The sequence below is a fragment of the Eurytemora carolleeae genome, unplaced genomic scaffold (assembly GCF_000591075.1).
Source record: "Eurytemora carolleeae unplaced genomic scaffold, Eaff_2.0 scaffold153, whole genome shotgun sequence".
In the NCBI taxonomy this organism is placed as follows: domain Eukaryota; kingdom Metazoa; phylum Arthropoda; class Copepoda; order Calanoida; family Temoridae; genus Eurytemora; species Eurytemora carolleeae.
In genome coordinates, this window is record NW_019396203.1 from 292,249 (window position 1) to 317,124 (window position 24,876).

Consider the following 24,876-nt stretch of genomic DNA (forward strand, 5'->3'; position numbering starts at 1 on the left):
AACAAACAAATATAGTTTATTAGAAAATATATAAAAATTATTTTTTGAAATTCAATCTTTTTAATATTTTACGCTTGACAAACTTTTACCAACGTCAGTTGTATTTTTAGATTAAATTAGAAAGAAAATCTACGTCAATGAAAGATATTTGCTGAATAAGTAAATGAACAGGGTTATTCATCAAACATGAAACATGATCATATGATTGCCGTAAATGATGTTAATGAGCAGAGAACTGCGGGTTATGAAATGAATATAAATTATTTTTTAAATCGTTCCAGTCGTCTTCGTAATCTCACCAAGTCCATCAATAAAAGATAAAAATTGGTGAGAATTGAAAAAGCTCCCAATTTTGAGAATGGTTCGATTGGAGTTGAAATGAATTATTGATTTTTGCGGATTTTCTGATAATTATAGATTTACATCGTCTCGTGTATATCTGCTCTTGCTATGATTCCTGACTGTATATACGTCTTGATCGTAATCTGTCCAGTTGTTATCTGTGGTTGTATCCCAGTTATCGCTGTCGGGCAAACTGTCCCCGTCCCTAGATCCCCGGGATCTATACCCGCTGCTTCCCCGGTCCCCGTGGCTGGACCGGTAGGCGGTCAGGTTGTCCCTGGACCTAGAGCGGGACCTGGACCTGGCAGATTGTCTGGTGGATTTCCTAGCCATGGACCTGTTCAGAGCTGAGGCTCTAGATCGTCTTCCATCGTCAACTAGAGATTGTCGGGAGGAACGGATATCTAAAATATCAAATCTGGCTTAATATTCATATATACAGCCTATGGATTTTTTTACTCCTTGTTTATTCGCCCATTTTCTAACGGAGAAACGGTATCTGCTTAGGTTACTTCCGCCCATAGTGAAACTTTCCAAGATAATTTTATTATGAGAGGAGAAAAAAAGATCCTCTCTCTTTCATCCTTAGAAATTTGTGCATCACGACTTTAATAATCTTAATCATCGCCCCTTCATCATCAAATCTGAGGATACTATACTCTCTCAAGTTTCTCCGGATTTAACTAGGGATAGATCTGTAATAATATCCGCTCTAACTCCGAGTAGTGCTAGACACTGGATAGCCTTTATAAGATATGTTTTTTTTAAAGTTTAACTGTTTTAAAGAAACTCCTTCAAAATTTTCTAACCCTCCCCAGACCATTACAAAATAATATTTTGCCTCCCCCCCCCCCCCAGCAAAAGTACTAGTTGCGCCTCTATGACCAAAGTCCTTTTAACCATAAAGAAAACCTAATAAATAAGATCCCCAACATTGTGGCTCTAAGGACTAGAAGGAAGAGAAGTGCAGAGCATGATTACGTATTTATCTGTCGACTTGAAAGTACACAATGTACCTCTAAGGACTAGACGGAAGAGAAGCGCAGAGTATGATTACGTATTTATCTGACTACTTGAAAGTACACAATGTAGCTCTAAGGACTAGACGAAAGAGAAGCGTAGAATATGATTACGTATTTATCTGACTACTTGAAGGTACACAATGTAGCTCTAAGGACTAGACGGAAGAGAAGCGTAGAGTATGATTATGTATTTATCTGTCTACTTGAAAGTACACAATGTAGCTCTAAGGACTAGACGGAAGAGAAGCGCAGAGCATGATTACTTATTTATCTGTCTACTTGAAAGTACACAATGAGCAAAATACGTATTCTCTACTTTCTCGTAAAATATGAGATGTCATCTTCATTATATATTTACAACCAATTGTCATTCTAACTGAAAGCTTGCGGAATTTATGAATGAATTGATAGAGGTTAGATCGGTTCGATTTCTCCAGGTGTTAAAATATATACAGTAGATACAACCGCTATATGGAGGAATTTTAAAAGGTTTCCACCTAACTATGTATAGATGTATAAATAACGGTATATAGCTAGCTAGGTCAGATCTATGATAGAGAGATACAAAGAGAGAGTAAACTTCAAAGTGTAAATTTATTAAACCTAGCAATTCGGGGCGGTTTGCGCCACTTGTTTATGTTTTTAAAATTATTTAGTTTAGCTTTATTTACAATCATAAGTCACCCGCCTTGTTTTACATAATCTAATTGGACGATCATTTTTTATAGAAAAAGATTTTGAGGTATATAATTAATCCTAAAAACTAAATCCATAGAAAATTTATTTGTTCAAAAATAATTTTTGTTTTTGTAAATGTGAAATTTCTGTATTTATAAAAGACGTTTAATTTCATTTTAACCATTCAAAGAATTGCAATCCTTTTATTTATAATAGTTTAAATAATAATGCAATAAACATTTTAAGTATAAGATAGTTTCACAATCAAATATTGTAATCTGTGATTTAGAAATTTTAACAAGACGTCAAAGATTTAACCAAGGAGTATGAAATAGAAGGGAAATACAACTGACGGACCCGCCCTACCATATGATTATACATGCTTTGCAGACGGTGCATTTGTATAAGAAATATTCAGAATAGGTTATTGTATACGCGGTAATTGTACATCAGACAAATATTTCTTATAAAAATGAAGTACCGTCTGCAAAGCATGTAAAATCATATGGTAGGGCGGGCCGCGTCAGTTGTATCTCCCTTCTATATCATACTCCTTGGATTAAACTGCTTACAGTTATACGATGTATGTGTTACAAGTTTCCCATCATCCATGCATGACCATCAAATTAGACAAATCCGTGAGAAAATGTTTTACTGGACGAACCGGATTTTGGAAAGCGCTGCAGACGATAGCAGGGGGGGGGCTATGGGTGCTAAGCCCCTTCCTTTAAATATTTCGCGACCATCACGGGGGGGGGGGCCTAAAAATCGTGCAAGGGCGTAATTTAAAAAATTACCGTTTCTGCTGCTCTGGTATTTGTTCTGGTATCCTCCTTGGCCGAATAATCCATGCTCAGATCGGCCGTCGGCCATTGACCTTGACCTTGACCTTGTAGACATCTGGGATATATGTGACCTCGCATCCTCCGGTATATAGCCTCCGTTAAGGGTTCCTTAATAAAATATTTTTATGGAAACCAAGCCTAAAGTTTTATGGAGAGTTATAGGACGTTAAGTATTAAAAAAGGAATTGTCCTTGCCACAATCTCCGATTTTCTACCCAATGTTGTTGACCTTAAATTTATCAAACTATGAATTCTAGTTTCATCAAATAATCAAAGTTTGAAATATCAAAGGTTTACACCATCAGATTGCAAAGATATGGGGATTATAAAATGTAGAGACGTCCTTACCTTGTCTAGGATCCATGTGATACATCCGTCCTCTGTTCACACTTCGATCTGTTTTCTGACTGTACATGGATAACTGGTCCCAGTCCTTTTGATGCGGACTCAGTCCTAGGCTTGCTAGTCCAGCCAGGGGAGCTACTGGAGGTCCTAATCCTGCCATGTTCAGTCCGTTCATAGACATGGAGAGAGTATGGATCGGTTTATCTTCCAGCAACTTCTTAGATTTCTTATTACTAGACTTTAGACAGGCGATAAAGATAATAACCGCCACGATCACACAGACAACAATGGCGGTTGAGGCGGGTATGATGATGTTGTCGAGCTTCTTGGCCCCGCCGATCCCTTCAGTTCTCATCTCCCTGCACTGAGGGTAGGGTACGTTGGCCGGAGTGATCTCCACCTCCTCCAGGGATACCACGCACACAACAATACATTCCTATAATAAAGAAGTAAAATACAGTTTTTGCAGTTAGAAGATGGGTTAAACTATTATACCAACCACTAACAACAATCATTATTAATATTTCTAGATGCTTAATAAACTTAAATTCTCAATACTTATTTCAATACCCTGAACTTAAATACTATAATATCATCAAAATTCTTATTTTTATCTTAAATTCTACAAAAGATTTGTATCCCAACGATTGAAAAATAGTTACTCACATTGTCGGGAACATTTTTGATCTTGAATTCTCTCTCGCTAGGAGCCAAGGGTGGACCCTGTTTAAAGAGCGGGGTTCCAAACAGACGATAGATTACTCTGAACCCGAGAATATTGGTTGTCTCCGAGTCCCATTTGATCACTATAGAGTTGTCCTCTTTATAGGCCTCCTTCACTATCACGTCCTCCACTAGCGCCTCCTGGGCGATAAAATCCGAGTCTGGCCTCAGGATCAAATCATTCGGCCTGGATTCAGATACGCTGTTAGATCGATCCAAGGATCGGGGGATTGAGTTCGAGACTGGGTTATTGTCTATTTCCGGTCTTCGGGAGATAGTTGATGAACCTCGTCCTATCAGAGGTTGAGTCTCCCGTCCTAGGAAGGGTTCTCTTCTTGGTAAAACGGGTTCTCCTGCTCCGATCTCCATCTTGAGTTCTGTAATCACATCTCCGGGTCTGGGAGAGGGTTGTCTAATCCTGGGACCAGATGAGGTTTGAGGAGGAAACCTTGTCGTTGGGCCAACAGACCCTCCTCCTCCTCCTCCTCCTCCTCCTCCTCCAAGAGAAGATCGAACTACGGTTTCTGGAAAGGGTGCAGGGTTTGGCTCTCTCGGAGGAATAGAGTTCATAACTCTTCGGGGAAAGGAGGGGATCGGAGGATTGGTGTGAGGGTTGGTCGGAGGAAGAGGAGTGGTGGAAGGCACTCTTTCTGTTGAAGGAGGAGCACAGGTTAAATCTAAAATAAAAAATTATTTTAAAAAATGGTTTCTTTTAGCTTTAGATAAATAAATACTGATTGTGTTTAAATAGATTTATCAAACTGTTGTCTGGGAAATTACAAGTTTGTGGTTTCGGATTAATTCTCACCGTTCTCGTTGAGTTGGTAAAAACTCCGTTCTCTCAGCTGAGACGGATTCCCACAGAATTGAGGATTTCGCTCCCGTGACGTCACTTGGAGATCATATTCCTGAATCCAACGGGGAACCCAGGCCATCCTGCAGTCACACGTGAGGAACCGACCTCCGAGGCTCAATCCCTTCAGTGAGGAGTTGAGGTGGAGGAACGCGTCCTCCGGGACAGAGGCCATGGGGTTTCCGTCCAGGGCGAGCAGGGTTAAGGATCGGAGGTCGGAGAAGGCATTGTTTGGAATGGATCGAAGAAGATTGAACCCAAGATCCAAAACCTGAAATTAAGAGTACGGTTAAATGTTGTCCAGAGAGAGAGAATGATTAAAATCTGATCTTGGTTCATCCCATATCGTGCAGTAGTTTACCCCTACTCAGCCAGGAGGTGGGAATTTACAACTATGTGATCTATGCTGTGTCATTCTAGATTACAATTTACACCCCNCCGTCGATAGCAAAATATCTTTTATAAACTTTGATCTTCCTATTGATAGAAATAAAGATAACACTGTAGAGGATGAAATCCCCGAAAGAGGATTGTAAAATTCGCAAATGAGAAGCGTTGGATTCTGGAACCTTTTGAAAAAACGAAATAGGAGACATGTGTACGTATAATATGTCAAGATATATATCTCTATATGGTTGCTCCGTATCAGTCATGTTTATTACACTATTTAAATCCATATCTTTAAAAAAAGTCTTTATTTTGTTCCACATTTTTTTGGTTACCTCTCTGTAAAAAAATAGAAATGTGACCGGAAACAAATAAATCGATAATGGAGATAACACAGGTACATTTAAAAAATTATGTTTGAATCAGTTTTTAAGAAAACTAGAATGCAGGAAAACATGCTTCCTAGTCATGTGCAGTATATGGATTTGGGAAGACAACAAAAAAAAGATAATTTTTAACATGAGGCCATGAAAGGGAAGGGGGTCGGGTTTAGTGTTTTTATTTGAATTAATAAATATGTTAAAAAGGACTGTAGTTTATTTTCTTATGTCTCTCAAGTAGGCTAATTGGGTTTATGTAGTGTTTAGAGTAGTGGGCGTGTATGAATGTATCTTGTATAGATTACTAACCATACAGATAGAACACTATATGTCGTCTTTTCAAGATTTAGGAGTTTTTCGTTTACGATAAACCTAGGGCAGAAGCCAAAAGAATTAAGCGCAGCCTGCGTTTAATGACACCACAGAGAAAGAGCATGCGCATAACTACTTTGGACATCTGCAGCCTTAGGGTTATTATGAACGAAAAACCCCTAAATCTTGAAAAGGCAACATTTAGTTGTTTTATCTATATTGTTATTAATCTATAGAATGTATCTTGTAAGGACGGATCTGATGTTTTCTATACTAAAGATCAGGATACAATGGGTTCTAATACAATTGCTAAATAAAACATGATTCTAACCACCATCTGACAAGCAGAACAATATACAGGCTCAACCCACATATTCATGTACACCAGACAAGTTATTTGCTTTCAGAAAACAAGGAGGTAAGCTAAATAAACAGGGTGTCCCACATCATATCGGATTGTGTTATAGCTTTTCGAGCAGTACGTGCGTATTTTGACGTTGAAGCTTGGAGATAATGTAACATGCTCTGTATAGGGAGAATATGTAAGTTAGTCCCAAGATCATATTTGATCAAAACTTTAACGCAAAAATGATTGAAGAATCCTGAATTTTCTGCAAGCCATTTTTAATATTAACCTTTTATACCTTTTGAACTGTCCAAAAAATGCCAAAATATAAGATTTTTTAATCCTATTTATATCTGCAACCCAGACCTTGGATATTTCAAACTATGAATTCTGTTAGATCAAATAATCTAAGTTTGAAATATTAAAGGTTTACACCATCAGGTTGCAAAGATAAAGACAATTAAAGGAAATTTGAGTTTGATGGCAAAAACTCAATTCCTTTTAAAGCTATGCACGATATTATTTTGGACGCCATGTGTTTCTGCTAAATGATTAAGAATATTAATATATATTCCCCCCCCCCACTATGTGTTGTGTATGAATGTCTATTTCAAGAATACCGTCTGTGTTGCTTTAAACCTGAAGAAGTGTTGTTACTGTAAAAATATTGGCCTGTATGCTTGTATGCCTGTAGTGAGCCTGGGGGATGGTTTGACCATATGGTTTCAGTATTTTCTAACTGTACTCATCCCCCAACCTGGAGAGAAATCAAACCTAAACCTAGCTTCTCAATCAGTTCATCTTATCCATACATAAACCTTAACCTTCTCAATCAGTTTATCTTACTCATATAAACCTAAACCTAGCTTCTCAATCAGCTTATCTTATCCATACATAAACCTAAACCTTCTCAATCAGTTTATCTTATCCATCCATAAAACTAAACCTTCTCAATTAGTCCATCTTATTCATATCTAAACCTAAACCTAGCTTCTGAATAAGTTCATCTTATCCTTATATAAACCTAAACCTAGCTTTTCAATCAGTCCATCTTATTCATATATAAACCTATACCTAGCTTCTTAATCAGTTCATCTTATCCATACGTAAACCTAAACCTTAATTCTCAGTCAGTCCATCTTATTCATACATTAAGCCTAAACCTTGCTTCTCAATCAGTTTATCTTATCCATACGTAAACCTAAACCTTCTCAATCAGTCCATCTTATCCATACATAAACCTAAACCTTCTGAATCAGTTTATCTTATTCATACATAAACCAATATTTACGTAACCCTATAAATTTAACTGCGCTGCAAAAGTACACAAGTTGCAAACGACTGAGAGGATGCCATCCTGCAAAAAGTTAAAGTTAAAGTTTGAAAAAATGTTAAACTGTTCTGCCGGAAATGATAATCTTGTCAAAAATATCATAATTTAGCTTGGATGAAGGTGAAATCTGATTCCCTTGCTGTAGGACGGAGCACGATTCTAGTTATCCATTCCCAACATATTCAGGGGGCTAACCAGGTGGAGTAGGATACTAGGGTATCCCAACCTATTCAAGGGGTAAACAGGAGGAGTAGGATACTAGGGTATTCCAACCTATTCAGGGGGTAAACAGGAGGAGTAGGATACTGGGTATTCCAACCTATTCAGGGGGTAAACAGGAGGAGTAGGATAGTAGGTATTCCAACCTATTCAAGGGGTAAACAGGAGGAGTAGGATACTAGTGTATTCCAACCTATTCAAGGGGTAAACAGGAGGAGTAGGATACTAGGTATTCTAACCTATTCAGGGGTAAACAGGAGGATTAGGATACTAGGGTATTCCAACTTTTCAGGTGGTATTCAGGAGGAGTAGGTTATTAGCTATCCCAATTAATTAAGAATGGATTTAGTCCAATCCTACTCTTTCACAATTCATTTAACCTATCAACACTCTCTACTTTACTTCAACTTCTCAATTTACTGAACCTATTTCAACTCCTTTCCAATCTATTGAACTAATCCATATTCCCCACTATACTTCCCAGTAAATTCACCTATAGAAATTTATCACTCCTCAAATTTGTCTGAATCTCAACCCCCCNCCCGGATATATAGTTGTGAAACCCCTGGGTAGATTAGTACCCCCCGGATATATAGTTGTGAAACCCCTGGGTAGATTAGTACTGGCAACTGCAAAGTTTCCAACCAAAACCAATGTCAGGGTATGCATGAATTTATCATTGAAACATTAATGTCTGTTAAGTTCTCGGGGGTAGAAATATAGGGCAATAGAAGAATAGGAGTAGACAAGGAGAATATGAGTAGAGTAGGAGGGGAATATGAGGGAAGTAAGATAATATGAAATTGAGCAGGGTGACTTTTATAGGGAAAACTCAGTTTTCCAGGGAATGCTGGGTTCCCGAGCAAATATACATATAGAAGACTTTAATGAAGGTAGATTTCAATATCTCTGGATTAATTTAAGTGTTTTAAATCGTCATTAAAGGGAGTGTTCGAGAAAAACGAAAGGGGGTAGTGGCTTACAGCGAAAAATAAACGCTTTTGATCGCTTCTAATCTTATTCTATCTGTTGCGTCTATAAGGAGAAAATTGTTAAAAACTACTCATACCGAAGAACGTAGCATCCATACAAATTCAGAAAGTTGCAACATTCAACTCGGATCGTGAAAAAATCAACTTCATTCCAATTAAATCATTAAGTATACCAATAATCATCATTTGAATTCTTTTTACTTAATATGTCACTGTCTCCGGATTTTCGAACATTTCTTGAAAATATGAAAATGTCGTCTTCATTATAAAAAGTCCTTGAAACAGGAATAAATGTTTTCATGAAAATAAAAAAAAATACTATGAAATATCAACTATGTAAGAATGCGTCGAAAAATAATCGATGACATTTGTTTGCAAATTCTGAATGATTTGTTTGGAATTAAATTGATTTTTTACGATCCAAGTCCAATATTGCAACTTTCTCATTTTGTTTGGGCACTACGTTCTTCAGTATGAGTCGTTTTTAACAATTTTCTCCTTAATGACGCAATAGATAGAAGTAAGATCAGTAGCAAAGCAATCACCATCGAATGTTGTTCGGAAATAAATTGATTATTTTACGATCGGAGTTGAATGTTGCAACTTTCTGTATTTGTACGGACGCTACGTTCTTCAGCATGAGTCGTTATTTAACCATTTTCTCCTTATAGACGCAACAGATAGAAGTAAGATTAGAAGCGATCAAAAGCACTTATTTTTCGCCGTAAACTTATACTTTCATCGAACACTCCCTTTACAGTCTCATCTTTTATGGATATCCCTGTACTTTGTATAAGATTAATAATCCTAGTTTATTTTGTCACAATTTTAGAAATTTATCAAATATTTTCCAAATTTTTAACAAAATATTTCTAAATATAAATTTTTTGTAATCCGTTCTCACATCTATTTTAGAATATAAGGTAATTATAGATAACTTAGACCGGACAAGTTGCTCGGTTCTTTGTTCCAGTTTGGTTACTATTGCGTGTACATGTATGTACATTCTTTACATTCTTGCCGTGGGGGCTTCATTTTTTTCATACCATGGGGGCTCAGCGCGCACCAGTTGGGACTTTAAAAACCCTATGAGCTTCACAGATTTCACTGATCCATGGGCATGTGGGCAGGGTGCTTGGCCCCCATAGCCCCCCCCCCCAGTAAAAGCCTCTGACAGCCGCCATTGGACTATAATTGTTTTATTGTTTGAGTAGGAAAATTCAGTAAACTACGACGTTATTATAATTTTTGAGACAATAATGACTGAAAGTGTCCCTAAAAATAGTTGACAAAACTAAAATGTCCAAACCTCGTAAAACTTCGACCTCAAATCTGTTCTATCCATGTATTGTGTCGGACAAGGATGAAAATGTGAGTGGGAGTTAAAAAGGAAAATAAAAACAATTTTAACGAGACTTTGGTATTTTAAGGGATTTTCAAGTTTAAGAGCTTATTCCGAATATCCAATGAAGACACTTTTGATTTCTTGCTTAATCCACTCTGTTTTGGATATAGTACAGAAAAATTAAAAACCAGTTTTTCAAAATTAGAAAGTTCCTCCCGTAATTCTGTATAGTAATCTAAAATGGCGCGCAAAATTTCAAATTTCCGGGCTTCTGAAACGCGACTCTGATTGGTTGAATTTTATTCACTTTACAGGATACAGTACAATATTAGGTTCGTCTCGAGATTAAGAAAAAGAGAAGATCAAGCATTGATCTCGATATCCACTATTCTAAAGTTCCATGCAAGCTCAGGTCACTTTTTTTTAGAAAACCACGGACATTTCATGCATACATTTCTTTACCGGAAAAAGCTGTTAAGAGTATCGTTGTGGATTGAACATGTCAATCTAAAAAATGGAGTCATTTGAAATTACGACTTAGGTACTTTCAAGCCTGAAAAAAGTTGGTATAATAAAATTTTAAATTCTGTAGTTTTTACTAAAATTGCAAAATAACTAAAAAAATATTCTGCAGTGCAAGAATTGACGATTTCTAAATGTAAGGTTAGCCAAGCGATTAGGTATTTCTTTATGCATAAAAGGACATACATGTTTAAGATTAAACTATCTATCTGTCTACTCCTGTATCGTCGAGTCCCGCACTAATATAGATTTTCATGAAAAATATGCAAATTGAAGTCATAATGTTAAGGTTTTATTAGATTGGGTTGGTTCCGCAATTTTCCTCTCCGCCCTTTTCTATCCGTTCTATATCGACCCAACCCACTCTAGATCTTTCATTTATATTCAATTAGAACTGTTTCCGGTAGAAACGTCCAGATGCAAATCTACTGAACTGCTATAGAGTCAAAAAGTTTCATTAAAAATCTACTATTTTTTAATGTCTTCCCTTAACTCTTCCCATTTTATCCTTAGTGTCTTTTCTCTTCTTTACTACTCCTTCACGCCCTTCTTTCTTGGTTAGAATATTCTTCCTTATCCACCACCTTCCTTCCCATACCTTCCTTCCCATACCTTCCTTCCCATACCTTCCTTATCCACACCTTTCTTCCCATACCTTCCTTCCCATACCTTCCTTCCCATACCTTCCTTCCCATACCTTCCTCCCCCCTCCCCTCCCCTCACACAGGCAGCACATAGAAATATGATTTTCTTTTTCTCACCCAACCCCCCTTACTCCTAATTGTTGCATGATACAACAGGAAACCACTCCAGTACTCTAAACACACCCTGAGCTACAGAGACGTCCTGACAAGGAAGGACTGAGTATATAAATCTATCTGTGGAGACCACGCCCCTAGGTTTCCTATTGACAAGATGTTATTCTGCTCCAGATATGTAGATTAGTAGACACAACCTTGGAACTTTTTACATCATCATTCAACACATTTATCTATCTATTTTTATGCAGATTTATTATATATTTGACTGGTAGAATTTCAGTGTATTTGGCACCAAATATTCTAAGCGAAAATCTAAATTTTTAGTTTTTCATGCATATTTTGAAAATCTTTCTGTATTTTAAAAATAAATTTAAAAGTACGATGTCTAAATTTTTATGGCGACATTTTGCTGTTGCGACTTGTGCAAAGAACAAATGAAACCCTTTCCGACGCCCCCCCCCCCCAAAAAAACAAAATGAGAGAGAAAACTCATTCTATGTTTGTTTTGAATCTACAAATCTGTTAATTTTTTTGCGAAAAACAATACCGTGGCGTAACGTTCGTATTCCTATAAACTAAGGTTTTTTTTTGCAAGTTCTCTATGTTTTAGGTTGGTAAGTTTTGTATGTTTTAGGTCGACAAGTTCTCCATGCTTTAGGTTGGTAAGTTTTGTATGTTTTAGGTCGGCAAGTTCTCTATGTTTTAGGTTGGTAAGTTTTGTATGTTTTAGGTCGACAAGTTCTCTAGGTTTTAGGTTGGTAAGTTTTGTATGTTTTAGGTCGGTAAGTTCTCTATGTTTTAGGTTGGTAAGTTTTGCATGGTTTAGATCGACAAGTTCTCTATGTTTCAGGTTGGTAAGTTTTGCATGTTTTAGGTCGGCAAATTCTCTATGTTTTAGGTTGGTAAGTTTTGTATGTTTTAGGTTAGTAAGTTCTGTATGATTTAGGTCTATAGGTTCTGTATGTTTTAGGTTACTAAGTTCTGTATGCTTAAGGTTACTAAGTTCTGTATGTATTAGGTTGGTAAGTTCTGTATGTATTAGGTTGGAAAGTTTTGTATGTTTTAGGTTGGTAAGTTTTTTATGTTTTAGGTTGGTAAGCTCTGCATATTTTAGGTTACTAAGTTCTTTATGTTTCAGGTCTATAGATTATGTATGTTTTAGGTTGGTAAGTTCTGTATGTTTTAGGTCTATAGGTTCGGTATGTTTTATGTTTCCAAGAATAAGTTTTCATCTATTAAGTTGTCATGAACAAAATCTTCTAAAACAACGAATATCTGTCTTGTATAAAATGTGTTAACTGTAAACAAGATTTATCTCTGCTTTAAAAAAATGTGTTCCATTGTTTTAAAAATAATTCAGTTAATAGGCTGTCGTGAAGGATTGTAAAGGAAGGGTTGGGAGAGAAGGAATTATTGTGATATAAGATTAAAAGAAGATAGGAGTAAACTCTCTCAGGGTATTGTATAGAACTAGATTCAAGAATATAATGAGTTGTGAGAGTTTGAGAACCAGGGAATAAAGAGAATAATAAGATGAGTATCCATGAGAACCAGAAGAAGGATAACTATTTAAATACCAAAAATAACTGTTTCCTTCACCTCATCATAGTTTTTAGGCAATCAGGATCGGCGCTATGTCATTTGTCCTACACTCGATTATCTGGAAGTTATTTGTCCCACTAGCATTCTTCCTTCACGCCTAAGATTTTGACCCATTCCTATACCATAATTAGCCTTTAAACGTACTGAACAAGCCTTATTTTTTTTGACCCAACACGACCTTATCAGCCTAGTTCAGCAGGGTGAAAAGATTTTATAAATATAACGTGAGTTGTATTTATGTCCAACAATAATTTGTCAAACAATGATTTGTCCTACAACTATTCGTCCTACAATAATTTGCCCTACAACTGTTTGTCCTAAAACTATTTGTCCCACAATAATTTGTCCTACAATGATTTGTCCTTCAACTATTTGCCATAGAATAATTTGTCCTACAATGATTGCCCTAAAAATATTTGTCTTACAATAATTTGTTCTTCAACTATTTGTCTTACAACTTTTTGTCCTATAATGACTTTTCCTGCAATAATTTTTCCAACAGTAATTCGTTCTAAAATGATTTTTCCTACATTTATTAGTCTTTTAATGATTTGTCCTCCAATGATTTGTCTTTTAATGATTTGTCCTCCAATGATTTGTCTTTTAATGATTTGTCCTCCAATGATTTGTCTTTTAATGATTTGTCCTTCGATGATTTGTCTTTTCATGATTTGTCCTCCAATGATTTGTCCTCCAATGATTTGTCTTTTAATGATTTGTCCTCCAATGATTTGTCCTTTAATGATTTGTCCTCCAATGATTTGTCCTACGTGAACCTACAATAGCTTATCCTGCTCCTGTATTTTGTGTAAAAATATTACCCTGAGATCCTGGAGTGAGTTGATGGCTGTGGTTGGGAAGGTTGTGAGGAGGTTGTTCAGTAAACTCAGAGAACTGAGGCTCTTGTTCACCTCCTGGAACACTGACTCATCCAGGCGCTGGATTACGTTCCTCTCCAGGTTCAGGGCTGTCAAGGAACCCATTCCTGCCAGATCGGTTCTTGATAACTCTTGTATATGGTTCTGTGCCAGGTCTAGGAACGCCAGGCCTCCGAGGTTCTTGATCGCTGGAGGAAAGGTTTTGAGATGACATCCCTTCAGGTTTAGATTCTTCAAGGACTGCTCTAATCCGGCCAGAGAATCGTCGGCCAAGGTCACGTTGTTGTCCGAAAGTTTTAACGTTTTTAATCTGAGGGTCACAAAGGCATTACTGGGTAGGAACCTGATATTGTTGTTGGAAAGATCCAGAGAGCTCAGGATACGAAGGGTTCGGAGGGTTTCCACAGGGACGGAGTCAAGTTCATTATCCGCTAGGTTCAAACCCTGGAGAGTATCCTCCAGGCCCCGGAAAGCGTTCTGAGATATAGATTCCAGGTCCGCGTTTGAGATCTGGATATTACTGATCTTAAGACCTCGAAACATACCGTCATCCAACCTGCTGACGGCGCTGTTGTTAACATACACCATGTCTATGGGGGACTCACGAGCATACTCACGCAGCGCTGCAGTTAGTACTGTGAAGTTGACGGCCGAGCATTGAACAGTCAGCTCCTTAATAAATAATACAATTTTAGTCACATAATTATGATGATAGTGATAATAATAATAATAATAGTAATATTAATAACAATAATAATAACAATAATAAAAATAATAATAAGAGATAGATTGATAGCACAAAGACAGGATGTCTGTAGCTCGACTAGCTGTGGGTCACGACCCCAGGGACACTGCGCTACTGCAGGACTACCTGGAGAAACCAGGAGCAGGGTTACTAGTCCTAGTGGATATCCTACTCCAACCCCACGGTATCCAATCATCCTGCAAATAGGTTTGGTTCCGATTCACTCAATCATCTGAAAACAGAGTAAAAATTATTATTTGGATGAAAAAAGGGTGGGAGTAGAGTTTGTATAAATTTGACTGTTAAAATAAAACTTTTTTGTTGTAATTAATGTAAAGGAATTGAGCCTTTGTCACAAACCCTGATTTTCTGATTCCTTTATCTATGCGACCCGATGTCGCATACCCTAGATACTTCAAACTATGAATTCCGCTACATCAAAAATTGTAATTTTGAAATATCAAAGGTTTACGCTATCTGGTTGCAAAGATTAGAAAATTTAAGTTTGTGGTAAGTACTCAATTTCTTTAAGAATTTGTAAAAAGGATTCAATTTTTTTTTTGTAATATTTAGCCATTTTTTTATTTGTTTACATGGGAATTACATGACGACATAAAAATCGTCACATCGTGTTTGTTCCGAGTGGGATTATTTCTTAAATATGATTTTGCAATATCACAGTTAAAACATTTCACACCGAAAGCTACTAGCCTTGGGATTTCCAAAAATTGTTCACCTTCAAAATTGACGGAGATATCAGGAAATTTGTCCAGATTCCGATTTATTAAAAATCAACAAAACTGTTCAAATGTTTAATATCTCCGTCAATTTTAAAGATATACAAAGAAGGTAGACCACATTTTGGAAAGCTCATTAGAAGTTCAATCCTTATTTGATGCACATAATGTCATTTATTAATTATCGGAAATCAAAGACGATATTACAGTTTCTCAATTCTCATGTTTAATGGGACACCCTGTATCTGAACGAAGTTTTTGTTCAGCTTAAAGCTGAAAAAATGGAACCCCAAGCCAAGTTTGATGAAGAGCAAGATGATATATAACTTTTTTACAGTGATTTTTAAATATGAATTTGAATGACATGAATATAGAACAGTTAAAAAAAACATGGTGAATTTATAAAAATAAATTCCAAAACTTTTTTCTTTTTGTAAATTAGTCACTCAGCGTGTACAATGCCAGTGTACAGTCTGGTATTCACAAAAATCATTAATAACAACGCTACAAATATATATTCCAAACAGAGAAATATTCTAAAAATAATGATATTTTGATATTTGATGCACAGAGTGCCTGGATAAAATATAGATCTCCAAAATATATTTCTAGAAAAGGAAGAATTCGAAGAACAGAAATGTTATATTTTATCAATATTCCGTTCCAACTCAAATAACTCTTGGCAAAGTTAAAATATATTCTGTATTTAAAACCCTGTTATCCGAGTTGGANTTTAAAGTTTGAAACCGTTATGATGTTATATGAAGGCATAATTAGAGCTTACCAATAAAAGAATATTTGTAACAAAGGAAAGATTCAGATTAAGTTCAATTTAGTTTAATTAAAAAAATTTAACGTCTTAATTATTTCAAAGTTTAAACGATCCTATCGCTAAAATTTTAAGATTACTAAAATTGATGTATCTTAATTTTTGTTAAAGTTACATTAAAAAGTTTTCAAATTTTAAGACAATGTTTATAATCATGAATATGTGTAGCCAGTGTAGCCTGTGGTATTAACGATTAAGAATAAACTGATTTCTTATATCTTAGTTCTGGTTGAGTAAAGTTAGGATGTATTTACTCCGTACTCAGGATACATTTACTCAGGGTACATTTACTCTATACTCAGGATACATTTATTCCGTACTCAGGATACATTTACTCTATACTCAGGATACATTTACTCTATACTCAAGATAAATTTACTCTGTACTCGAGACTCATTTACTCTGTACTCAGGGTACATTTGCTCTGTACTCCGGATTCATTTACTCTGTACTCAGGAATCATTTACTCTGTACTCAGGATACATTTACTCTGTACTCAGGATACATTTACTCCTTACTCAGGATACATTTACTCTGTACTCAATATTCATTTACTCTGTACTCAGGATTCATTTACTCTGTACTCAAGATTCATTTACTCTGTACTCAAGATTCATTTACTCCGTACTCAGGATACATTTACTCTGTAATCAGGATACATTTACTCCGTACTCAGGATACATTTACTCTGTACTCAGGATAAACACACACCATAATCAGGAGTAATAGCTGAGAAAGCTTGAAGAGTAAACAGCGTATAATAGCTTGGAAATTATGCCATATGTCACACTTGATCAATCTCTAAATACTAGAACAGAGGACAGGAACAGGTTAGATATGTTTAATTGTATACCAGGAAGAGAGTTCCTTAGCCCGATTACGCCTTCTTCATCTCAAATCTACAGACAGTTTTCCACGTCATGAATCTTGTTCAGTATTATTTGCTCTACTCAAGAACTTGCTGTTATTATCTTTATTCATACTTCATAGAAAAATAGTTGATGGATTCTATCAAAAGTATTTAAGAAATTCGGAGAGAAACAAGAGTTCTCCGGGTATGTTTAGATACTAGCTGCAAGGATACGGTTCTGCTAGAAGAGACACAGTAAGACGCTGGTTTCTAATTATTCACATTTATGTCGTCTGAAGGACTAAACCTTGACGTAATTCATTCCAATAGATGAGGTTTAATTAAATCAGTGATAGAATATTTTAGAGTAGATTAGAATAGAACGGATCCTTAGAGTATGAAAAAACCGGTACCTTGAGTATGAAAGAACAGGTATCTAGAGTAGGATAGAACAGGTATCTAGAGTAGGATAGAACAGGTACCTAGATTAGGATAGAACAGTTACCTAGAGTAGGAAAAAACAGGTACCTAGAGTATGAAAGAACAGGTATCTAGTGTAGGATAGAACAGGTACCTGGAGTTGGATAGAACAGGTACCTAGAGTAGGAAAGAACAGGTATCTAGAGTAGGATAGAACAGGTACCTAAAGTAGGATAGAACAGGTACCTAGAGTAGGATAGAACAGGTACCTAGAGTAGGATAGAACAGGTATCTAGAGTAGGATGAACAGGTACCTAGAGTAGGATAGAACAGTTACCTAGAGTAGGAAAAAACAGGTACCTAGAGTATGAAAGAACAGGTACCTAGAGTAGGATAGAACAGGTATCTAGAGTAGGATGAACAGGTACCTAGAGTAGGATAGAACAGGTACCTAGAGTAGGATAGAACAGGTACCTAGTGTAGGATAGAGCAGATACATTTAGTAGGATAGAACAGGTAAATAGAGTAGGATAGAACAGGTACCCAGAGTAGAAAAGAACAGTTACATATAGTAAGATAGAACAGGTTCCTAGAGAAAGATAGAACAGATACCAGGAGTAGGATAGAACAGATACCTGGAGTAGGATAGAAAAGGTACCTAGAGTAGAAAAGAACAGTTACATATAGTAAGATAGGACAGGTTCCTAGAGAAAGATAGAACAGATACCAGGAGTAGGATAGAACAGATACCTGGAGTAGGATAGAAAAGGTACCTAGAGTAGGATAGAACAGTTACCTAGAGAAAGATAGAACAGGTACCTATACTAGGATAGAACAGATACATAGAGTAGGATAGAACAGATACATAGAGTAGGATAGAACAGATACATAGAGTAGGATAGAACAGATACCTGGAATAAGATAGAACAGGTACCTGGAGTAGGATAGAACAGATAACTTTAGTAGGATAGAGCAGGTATCTAAAGTAGGATTGAACTGGTACCTAGAGTAGGATAGAACAGTTATCTAGAGTATGACAGAACAGGTACCTAGAGTAGGAGAGAACAGTTATCTAGAGTAGGATAGAATAGATACCAATGAGGAAGAAGTGTAACCACAGTTCTGGCAAAAAGACCCTAATTGACCAAAACATGTCTGAATCAACACGTCCCTAACCCAAGTTAAATAAGAGGATGAACTTGTGTCAGCTTAGATGATTATTGATGGTTAGTTGGGCGGAGACTTTGGGGTTTGTTCACCAAACTTTTTTGTTCTATTGGATATTCCCCCCCGACCCCCCCCCGTTTTGAAAAGTAACATTTTGTACTTCTTCACAAAAATCAAAACTTTTGAATTTTGATGTTAAATCTTCAACCTTTATTGAACACAATTCAAAAGTAAATTTAGCCTAGGATAAAACATTTTAATAGAACTCGTTTCTTAGTAAATCCGTGTTAAACACACGTAAAGAACACTTTTATAATATATCTTCTTCTCATTAAATCGTAACATTCTTTTTTAAAACATTTAGGACTAGGTACGCTGCTGAACACATTTAAGGCTGAGAAGGCTACTGAACACATGCACGCTGTTAAACACATTTAGGATTGGGCACGCTGCTGAATAGATTAAAACTGAGAAGGCTACTGAACACATGCACGCTGCAAAACACATTTAGGATTGGCAACCTGCTAAACACATTTAAGACTGAGAAGGCTACTTACTAAACACATGCACGCTGATGAACACATTTAGGACTGAGAGTGAGAAGGCTGCTTAACACATGCACCCTGCTGAACACAAGAAGAGCTGGGCACGCTACTAAACATATTTAGGACTGGGCACACTGCTGAACATATTTAGGGCTGGGCAGGCTGCTGAACATATTTAGGGCTGGGCACGCTACTAAACATATTTAGGACTGGGCACACTGCTGAACATATTTAGGGCTGGGCAGGCTGTTGAACATATTTAGGACTGGGCACGCTACTAAACATATTTTGAACTGGGCACGCTGCTGAACATATTTAGGACTGGGCAGGCTGCTGAACATATTTAGGACTGGGCACGCTACTAAAAATATTTTGGACTGGGCACGCTACTAAACATATTTAGGGCTGGGCAGGCTGTTGAACATATTTAGGAAAAGGTACGCTACTAAACATATTTTGGACTGGGCACGCTACTAAACATATTTAGGACTGGGCACACTGCTGAACATATTTAGGGCTTGGTACACTGCTGAACATATTTAGGACTGGGCACGGTACTAAACATATTTTGGACTAGGCACGCTACTAAACATATTTTGGACTGGACACGCTATTAAACATATTTAGGACTTGGCACACTGCTGAACATATTTAGGGCTGGGCACACTGCTGAACATATTTAGGTCTGGGCACGCTACTAAACATTTTTTGGACTGGGCACGCTACGAAGCATATTTTGGACTGGGCAAGCTACTAAACATATTTTGGACTAGGCACGCTACTAGGACTGGGCACACTGCTGCACATATTTTGGACTGGGCACACTGCTGAACAAATTTTGGACTGGACACGCTACTAAACATATTTAGGGCTGGGTACACTGCTGAACATATTTTGGACTGGTCACGCTACTGAACATATTTAGGGCTGGGCAGGCTGTTGAACATACTTTGGACTGGGCACGCTACTAAGCATATTTTGTACTAGGTACGCTACCAAACATATTTAGGACTGGGCAGGCTGCTGAACATACTTTGGACTGGGCACGCTACTAAGCATATTTTGTACTAGGTACGCTACCAAACATATTTAGGACTGGGCACGCTGCTAAACCTATTTAGGACTGGGCACGCTGCTGAACACATTTAGGACTGGGCACGCTACTAAACCTTTTTAGGACTGGGCACGCTGCGGAACATATTTTGGACTGGGAATGCTACTGAACATATTTAGGGCTGGGCAGGCTGCTGAACATATTTAGGGCTGGGCACGCTGCTGAACATATTTAGGACTAGGCACGCAACTAAACCTATTTAGGACTGGGCAAGCTGCAGAACATATTTTGGACTGGGCACGCTACTGAACATATTTAGGGCTGGGCAATCTGCTGAACATATTTAGGGCTGGGCAAGCTGCTGAACATATTTAGGGCTATGCACGCTGCTGAACATATTTAGGGCTGGGCACGCTGCTGAACATATTTAGGACTAGGGACGCTGTTGAACACATATAGAGCTGGGCACGCTTATGAACATATTTAGGACTGGGCACGCTGCTGAACATATTTTGGACTTGGCACGCTACTGAACATATTATGGACTTGGCACGCTACTAAAGTAAATACTCACTTAATCCTTCTTTAAAAGGAACCCTTTCTTAGTTAGATTGTCAATTATTGTCAATCATTGTCAATTTTTGACAATTATTGACAATCTCAAATGTTAATAAATGGAATTTAGGTTTTGAACTTCGGAATGTGAAGATGACCGCTAGACTCCGATGAACTTAAAACACAGTGATTGTTCTATTTTTCTTAATGAGTAAGTTTTCAATATACTGTTAAAGTTATTTGTTTTTAAGGAACACAAAAAAACACATAAAATTGTCGTCTTCCCATTTCAAAGTTTCATAGATCTCACTGTATATTCCCCCTGAAACATTAGTCGAAATTTCTAAGATTAGAAAAATATAACAGTTTGAACCCTTAATCAATGTAAAGCTTGCTCCGGAACATAAGTCAGGGAATAACCACGGGGACAGAAAATAAAAGTTTAAAATATTGTCATACAAAATCTTTATGTCTAAACATTGATTTTTAAAGCATATATTTTTAGAATTATTTTACTCTTCTTCTAACCCTAACTTTCTAAAGAGATGCTTTTTTATCTTGACTTTTAGTTTCCGGTTTCAATGCACCAGGCTTAAAGATTTCTCCTGGATTTCCCTGAGAAAAGATCCTATCAGGAGAACCTAGAGAGAACCTAGAGAAAACCTTGAGAGAACTTAGAGAACCAAAACACCAGATATTAGAGTCCCTGGATAATTTAAAACCCCTAAAGAACTACATAGAAGCCCAGAATACCAGAAGTTAAGGTCCTTGGCTAAAGTGAAACCAGGCTGAAACCTCGGTAGAAGCTAGAGAATATCGGTCCCTGGAAGCTTGAAACCCCAAAAGAACCAGAGACCTAGAATATCAGAAATACAGTTCCCTGGTAACTTCAAACAACCTGGAGAAGCTAGAGAATCAGAATACCGGCAATAAAGGTTCCTGGATAGCCTGATAAACCAGGAGAAGCTAGAGAATCAGAATACCGGAAATAAAGGTCCCGGGATAGCCTGATAAACCAGGAAAAGCTAGAAAACCAGAATACCAGGAATAAAGAATAAAGAATAAAGAATAGCCTGATAACCCTGGAGAAGCCAGAGAACCAGAATACCGGAAATAAAGGTTCCGGGATAGCCTGATAACCCAGGATAAGCCAGAGAACCAGAATACCAGAAATAAAGGTCCCTGGAAAACCTGATAAACCAGGAGAAGCCAGAGAACCAGAATACCAGAAATAAAGGTCCCGGGATAGCCTGATAAACTAGGAGAAGCTAGAGAACCAGAATACCAGGAATAAAGGTCCCGGGATAGCCTGATAAACCAGGAGAAGCTAGAGAACCAGAATACCAGAAATAAAGGTCCCGGGATAGCCTGATAAACCAAGAGAAGCTAGAGAAACAGAATACCAGGAAGAAAGGTTCCTGGAAAACCTGATAAACCTGGAGAAGGTAGAGAACCAGAATGCCATGAAGAAAGGTCCCTAAATAACCTGATGAACCTGGAGAAGGTAGAGAACCAGTATACCAGGAATAAAGGTCCCTGGATAGCCTGATAAACCTGGAAAAGGTAGAGAACCAGAATACCAGGAAGAAAGGTCCTTAGAAATCTCAATAAACCAGGAGAAGCCAGAGAACCAGAATACCAGGAATAAAGGTCCCTGGAAAACCTGATAAACCTGGAGAAGGTAGAGAACCAGAATACCAGGAATAAAGGTCCCTGGATGGCCTGATAAACCTGGAAAAGGTAGAGAACCTGAATACCAGGAAGAAAGGTTCCTAGAAAACCTGATAAACCTGGAGAAGGTAGAGAACCAGAATACCAGGAATAAAGGTCCCTGGATGGCCTGATAAACCTGGAGAAGGTAGAGAACCTGAATACCAGGAAGAAAGGTCCCTTGAAAACCCAATAAACCAGGAGAAGCCAGAGAACCAGAATACCAGAAATAAAGGTCCCGGGATAGCCTGATAAATCAGGAGAAGCCAGAGAACCAAAATACCAGAAATAAAGGTACCAGAGAACCAGAACACCAGGAATAATAATTTATAAAGTCTAAACAGTCTTGTGAACTTGGAAAATCAAAAGAACCTAAAAATCAACAGAACCTGAAGAATCTACAAAAGCTAGAGAATCTACAGAACCGGAGAATATTCAGAACCGAGAGAATCTATAAAACTTGGAAAATCTTCAGAACCTGGAGAATTTGTAGAATCTGGAGAATCTGTAGAATCTGGAGAATTAACCAAACCTGGAGAATCTACAAAACCTGAAGAACTAATAGAACTTACAGTCAGAGAATTTTCGGAACCTGAAATTCTCCCAAGGAAACAAAAAACTGAGAAATAGTGGATTTAAGAAGAAGAAGATTTAAGATGAAACTGGAGCTATATGATCTAACACCTAATCTGTGAAAATCCAAGTTCGATAGATTCCGACATCTGTAGTCACCAGTTTCCTCCATATGTTAACGTATCCCGTGCTAAATTAAGCAATCACAGGTGCAAATGAAAACCGTAAAAATCGCTAAAAAATAGAAATAATGCCACTCTGAGATTATCTAAAAATGGTTGAAAGATTGTCAGACTAGATTTAACTGTTTTGTGAATTGATAATAAACCCAGGTGAGAGCAGGAAGGGAGAATATAACTGTATCCTGGACCAGACGTAAACAGATCAAACCCAACCCTGCTCTCTTCTCATCCCATGCTGGATAGAACCATATTCAAGCAGTTTCTTAGGTTTCTCCACCTTAGGTCATTTAGCTGATTAGCAGGAGGTGAGGAGGGGGGGTACTGTTAGAAACTAAGGACTGCATGGTGTTCTAATATTTAATATTTTAAAGGGGATCTTCGTTCTTTTGGTACTTTTTGGTTTTAAGAAAACGAAATATTAACCTTTTTGTAATCTATGTACATAAACAAGATATCTACAAATATTCATATAAAAAAATTTTCAATTCAATTCTTTTTATCTAACCACATTCTGATATAGGGTTTACATGTAAAACATGTATTTGCGCATTTTTATCATAAAAAATTAGCGGATTGGCTTGGCAGAGCTTTAAATAGTTTTTAAAAACAAATACGAGTATTAGATAATATTTTTGAGGAAATGAAAGGGAACAGAAAGGATTGTCAGCTCTTTGTTTGATATTCAAAGAAATATGTAGACATTCTCAAAAATCTTCTATAAATATAATATTTGTTTATTTTATTCGCGTCATCTGGCTTTATTGTAGAGAACAAATGTTAATTCAAAACATATCATGACATTCTATATTTTTCATGTTCAATTTTAGAATTAATCAAAATAAGTGTTTGTAATAAGTACAGGGTTATCCACAAAAAATAAAACTTTTTTGACGACCTGTTTCAAATGTTTAAATTTCGTCATCTGCATTAAATTTAAATATCGGCATGTACAGTGTACACTGTACATCTGTAAGGAATGCACGAAAAACCTGAAACAGATTCTACAAAGTTTTCTTTAAAGTCTTATTCCTTGTGGACAACCCTGTTTTTTGTCGTTTTTTAACACTGAATGTTTTGTATTGAGGTGTCAGTATACCTATTAAACCTTAAACTAGGATTGAAAGGAAGAAGCGTCTAGAGCACACGAACTCACGTCTGTCCTGTCTCACGGCTGGGTTCCGACTGATTATTTCCTCCGCGGAGAAAACAAATCTTAAACCATCCCAGTACTACTCCACCTGAGCTTGGAGATAGCAAATATATCTAGGATTACTGTTTTATGAGGAGAGTTGAGCAGCTGGGCAGATATCTGAACTAAATATATAGGATCTTTTTTTTTCTTAAAGATTTAGATATATGGTTTATTACAATGATGAAAAATATGATTTACAAATAAAATATGTCGAGGTACGATCTTTCTCAAAGATCTTATTTTTTGATCCTAACATTAGGTTAAAAAAAAATTAAAAACCTCTAGTTTGAGGCGAGTAATCGATTCCTTTGTTTTCAATATTTTTAAACAACCTAACCGTCCATTCGACCTCTACTTTGTTGTAAGTGGAGATTATCTGAAGGAAATTTCGGAGTTATTTTCAGGAAAAGCTAAAAATAGATCTAAGTTCTC

The 24,876-nt window shown here is 36.9% G+C and overlaps 1 protein-coding gene across 1 annotated transcript; it reads right to left on the reverse strand.

Annotated features, from left to right (window-relative positions):
* On the reverse strand, positions 1-24,520 carry LOC111698027 (uncharacterized). Its single transcript, XM_023468245.1, has 8 exons — positions 24,349-24,520; positions 14,667-14,862; positions 13,829-14,559; positions 4,764-5,079; positions 3,899-4,632; positions 3,236-3,668; positions 2,840-2,995; positions 1-746 (listed from the first exon to the last, which is right to left on the reverse strand). The coding sequence occupies exons 2-8, from the start codon at positions 14,824-14,826 to the stop codon at positions 412-414; spliced, it is 2,865 nt and encodes a 954-aa protein (XP_023324013.1). The 5' UTR covers positions 14,827-14,862; positions 24,349-24,520; the 3' UTR covers positions 1-411.
* Between the last annotated feature and the right edge of the window lie 356 nt (positions 24,521-24,876).

Excerpts from the sequence above, each read along its gene's own strand:
- LOC111698027 (XM_023468245.1), bottom strand. The coding sequence starts at position 14,826 with ATGATTGGATACCGTGGGGTTGGAGTAGGATATCCACTAGGACTAGTA. Across the intron at positions 5,080-13,828 it reads ACTCACTCCAGGATCTCAGG|GTTTTGGATCTTGGGTTCAA; the intron begins GTAATATTTTTA and ends TCTTAATTTCAG. Across the intron at positions 2,996-3,235 it reads TCACATGGATCCTAGACAAG|GAACCCTTAACGGAGGCTAT; the intron begins GTAAGGACGTCT and ends TATTTTATTAAG.